The sequence below is a fragment of the Cupressus sempervirens genome, chromosome 6 (assembly GCF_028749045.1).
Source record: "Cupressus sempervirens isolate cs-2001-9-10 chromosome 6, ASM2874904v1, whole genome shotgun sequence".
In the NCBI taxonomy this organism is placed as follows: Eukaryota; Viridiplantae; Streptophyta; class Pinopsida; order Cupressales; family Cupressaceae; genus Cupressus; species Cupressus sempervirens.
The window spans coordinates 219250878-219255500 of NC_143123.1; the positions used below are offsets into that span (position 1 = coordinate 219250878).

General features: G+C 38.1%; 1 protein-coding gene across 2 annotated transcripts; it reads right to left on the reverse strand.

The window, feature by feature from the left end:
• Positions 1-958: 958 nt before the first annotated feature.
• Positions 959-3781, reverse strand: LOC149552052 (pentatricopeptide repeat-containing protein At2g13600-like). Of its 2 annotated transcripts, none has more exons than XM_089787531.1 (2): positions 1335-3781; positions 959-1219 (listed from the first exon to the last, which is right to left on the reverse strand). In XM_089787531.1, the coding sequence occupies exons 1-2, from the start codon at positions 3592-3594 to the stop codon at positions 1176-1178; spliced, it is 2304 nt and encodes a 767-aa protein (XP_089643657.1). In that variant the 5' UTR covers positions 3595-3781; the 3' UTR covers positions 959-1175. The 2 variants fall into 2 exon arrangements, with proteins under 2 accessions (XP_089643657.1, XP_089643656.1); XM_089787530.1 differs by having other exon boundaries at positions 1302-3780.
• Positions 3782-4623: the final 842 nt, after the last annotated feature.

Sequence of the window (4623 nt, forward strand, 5' to 3'; positions counted from 1 at the left end):
TCATTAGATCGGTTTCGAGTCAACATGGCTAAAGCTTCATTCTTTTCTGGTTCTCCAATCATTGTTGTGCGTCGAAGAGATTCACGACGAACCAATGCATAACATGCTTCTAATTTGGGAATAGGATCCTTTCACAAAATTTCACCACGAACTTGTTCGAAGTCACCATCTAATCCAGCAAGAAAAATATGCACCCTTTGTCGCTAAACTGATTTTCAGTAAAATTCAACACCGTTCTCACTTTCCATGATCACTTTATCACGATGATCCAACTCACCAAAAATCTCGGTTAATTCTCCATAATACATAGAGAGTATTCTGCCATCCTGTTTGGCAGAGAAAGCCCTCTAATTCAAGACAAACACCTGCAATTCATCTACTCCATCATAAAAAGCCTTAGAAAGAGCTTTCAAAATATCTCGAGCGGTGGGTAAGCGAATGTATCACTTCATAATTTTTGGGGACATAGATATCAGCTACCATCTTTTGACCTTTTGATTGTCTGCATACCACTTCTCATATCCATCATCCTTCTTGGTAGGTGGTTGTGAGTTACCACAAATGAAAGATAGTTTTTCCTTCTCAGCAATATGCATCTCTAGTTTTTCCTTCTAAGCAATATGCATCTCCATGATTTGAGACCACAAATCATAGTTTGTTTCATCGAGTGTAATCCCTGCCTCAAACGATGAACCTTCGGATTGAATAATAATGAGAGCAGATTTGCTCTCAAATACTTCCGAATCTAAATCGACCATAGTTCAATGAAGGGATACAAATGATTCAAACTTCAAAGCTCTGATACCAACTTGAAAATCAGAAATCAAGAAGAATATTTTCCATTCTTATATTCACATTAACTATAAAGATACACATCTAGTTATGTGCCATATGCATAAAGCTACAGGAAAGGAAATAGCTATAGAAAAAGAAAGAATCAATTTAAGAAAGAATAATATAGGAAAGAATCAGTTTAATATCATAAACAATCCAATATTGGAACAAGAAGCACTATATATATGGCAAGATAGAGGCTGCTCACTTGGAGAATGTGCGCCAAATTGCATAATCCATTTGCACTTGCAGTCGTTACCTATCTGCTGAGAAGAAATTATGAACTTGATTATTTACTTCAATCCAACTGCAACCGGGCGTCTTTTTTATCCTCTTGTCTTTCATCGTGTTCCGCAACCTTTCAATTCCATCCCATCTACTAGTTCTGGCATACATGTTTGACAATAGCACATAAGGAGAAGCACCTTTAGTATCTAACTTAAAAAGTTGCTCCGCTACATGCTCACCTAAATGTACATTGTTATAAATTCTACAAGCACCTAGCAAGGATGCCCATATTGTAGCATCAGGTATTACTGGGATTTTGTTGATAAGTATCTGTGCTTCATGCAAGTGTCCAGCTCGAGCTAAAAGATCAACCAGGCACCCATAGTGATCCATGCTAGGTATGATTTGATAATTTTCACTCATGGAATTGAAGTACTGCCACCCTGCATCAACTAGACCTGAACGACTACAGGCAGACAAAAGACAAATTAAGGTCACATCATTTGGTTTTAAGCTAGAATGACACATTTGTTCAAAGAGTTGAATTGCCTCCTTGCCGTAGCCATGCATGGCATATCCTGCAATCATAGTTGTCCAGGTGACAATATTTCGCAATTGCATATTTTCAAATAAACTATTAGCTTTATCTATACTTCCACATTTTGCATACATGTCTAAAAGAGCACTTTCTACAAAAACGTCCATGTTGAGTCCACTTCTAACTATTTTTCCATGGATTTCTCTACCTAGTTGAAGAGATCCAATATTGGCACATGCTGGGAGGACACTAACAAATGCCTTTGAATCAGGGTCTACTCCTGCCAATTTCATTTCTTGAAAAAGCTTGACAGCCTCCATGTCATGCCCGTTCCGAATAAATCCTGCAGTCATCGCTGTCCAAGAAATAGCATTTCGATGAGGCATTCTATCAAACACATTAAATGCCTTTTCTATGCTTCCACATTTTGCATACATGTCGACTAGGGCACTACCCAAAGAGACATCACGCTGAAAACCTAACCGAATAACTTCTTCATGGATTTCCATACCATGCTCTAAGGCTTCCAAGCTTGAACATGCCGATAAAGCATTTGACAAGGTGTTAACATCCGACTCCATTCCTATTAGTTTCATTTCCCGAAAGAGCTTGAGTGCCTCTTCAGTTTGCCCATTATGTGTATAACCCACAATCATTGTATTCCACGAGATTACATCCCGGTGATGCATTTTCTCAAATAAATCACAAGCCTTTTGCACATATCCACATTTCGCATACAAGTCGATGACGGCATTCCCCAAAAAAATATTAGACTGATATCCACATCTAATGATTTTTCCCTGAACCTCCATGCCCTGTTTTAGAGCTTCCAACTTTGCACATGCTGATATAACACTGGCAAGAGTAAATTCATTGGCCAGAATACCTATGTGTTGCATTTCTTTGAACAACACCAAGGCCTCCACAAAGAGATCATTTCTAGCGTACCCAGCAATCATGGTACTCCATGAAGCGGCATTTCGTTCGGGCATTTCCTGAAAGAGAGTTGCAGCTTGGTCAACATGTCCGTTCAGCGTATAACCTCCCATTAGAGCATTCCATGACACATCATCTCTTTGAGGCATTTTGTCAAACACGGTGCTTGCCTTTCTCATAACACCACATTTTGCATACATGTCAATGAGGGCATTTGCCACAAAAACATCAAACTGAAACCCGGTGGAGATTATGCGTTCATGGATATTGATAGCCTGCTCCAGTCTCCCCAATTCAGCACACGCAGGAAGAACGCTCGCAAAAGTAAAAGCGTTGGCTTGACAGCCTGCTCCGACTCCTTGCATCTCATAATACACTTCCAAGGCGATCTCAAAAAAGCCATGCTTGGCATAAGCTGAAATCATGGTATTCCACGAGGCCACATCCCGATGGGGTGTTGCTTGAAAAAGCTGCAAAGCCTCATCGAGGTCTCCATTCTGTACACATCCCGCAATCATTGAATTCCATGAGACCGCGTCTTTTTGAGGCATTTCGTCAAACACATTGCGTGCATACTCAATTTTCCCACATTTCGTGTACATGTCTACGAGGGCACTGGCTACGAAGACGTCAAACTGAAACCCACTTCTAATTACATGCCCGTGGATTCCCAAACCCTCTTCAACAGCTGTCAATTTCGAACATACTGACACAACAGTTGCAAACATAAACTGATCGGGTTTAACACCTGTTTTCTGCATTTGGTTAAAGAGAGTTAAAGCATTTCGTACAAGCCCTTGCCGAACATAAAGTGAAACGACTGCAGTCCATGAGAAGACATCTCGGTTGGGCATTTCATCAAACAATTTGCGGGCTTCCACTAGGCTACTTGATTTGGCATACAGATTTAGCAGCTTGTTCTGCAACAATCCCTTGTGGGTAATGTGGGTACGAAGCAATTTTCTGAAAGCAACGTTTTTCGTGTTAATACAGGTTTGCAGGAGGAATACGTATCTAAGAGAGTCTGCAGGTTGGTTCAAAATACGAACGAAATGCATAGCTTCATTCTGTAACAAATTTGCTTGCCAGTGGGCAAAGCAGCCTCACCATATTTCCCACTTGATTATTTTGTCGAGAGCATCTCAAATTCAGCGTATCTCCTTTAAAAAGGTATATTTTGTTATACATGTGATTAAATATTTCAGGTTTCTTAAATTCTCTGTGTTTTTATTTTTAAAATTTTGAGTAGTCTCATATTATTCTTAAAGGTTTAGATTTAGCTAATTTTTGAAAAATTGGTCACCTGTAGTCTCTATTTTTATATGACAATGTAATGCACATACCTTATATATTGGTTGATGGCATTTTTATCTCCATGCAAGTCTAAATTATAAACAATTAGATTTGGTTTTTATTCAATGGTATCACAAGATCACTTCTCATGTGAAGGAATGCATGTTTTTCATGGTCTAGTCATAACTACATATGTATACAAGCTTATAAGTACTGGCAATGTCCTCTCACATGCTTTCCTTGTCATAACGATAGATGCTCCACAAGCTATTACAATTGTATGTCCAAATTTATATCAAATCCAACATAAGGTGTGGTACACATCAAATCAAATTAATTTTTGAATGTCTTCTTCTAAATAGCTCACAAATATAGGCAACTAATAATAAGGTTTGATGGTAGATCCAAAATTTGTTCAATTAGTTAACAAGATCAAACCTAGATCTTTTGTCATTTGACAACATAATAATGATTATTTGTAAGAAGGACGACACATATCTCCTATATGTGTGTGCGTGTGTATTTGTGTGTCTCTATGTAATATATGTACGTATGTGTATAACACACACGCACACGCACACACACATATACATATACATGATATATATGCATATACATATACATATACATATACATGATATATATGCATATGCATATACATATACATATACATATACATATAGATGTAGAGATATATATGTATATCCTCATGTATATTTATATATACATATTTGTGTATACCCACACCTATCACATGCGTTGACAATCACATACACAAGAAGCGAATACTATGT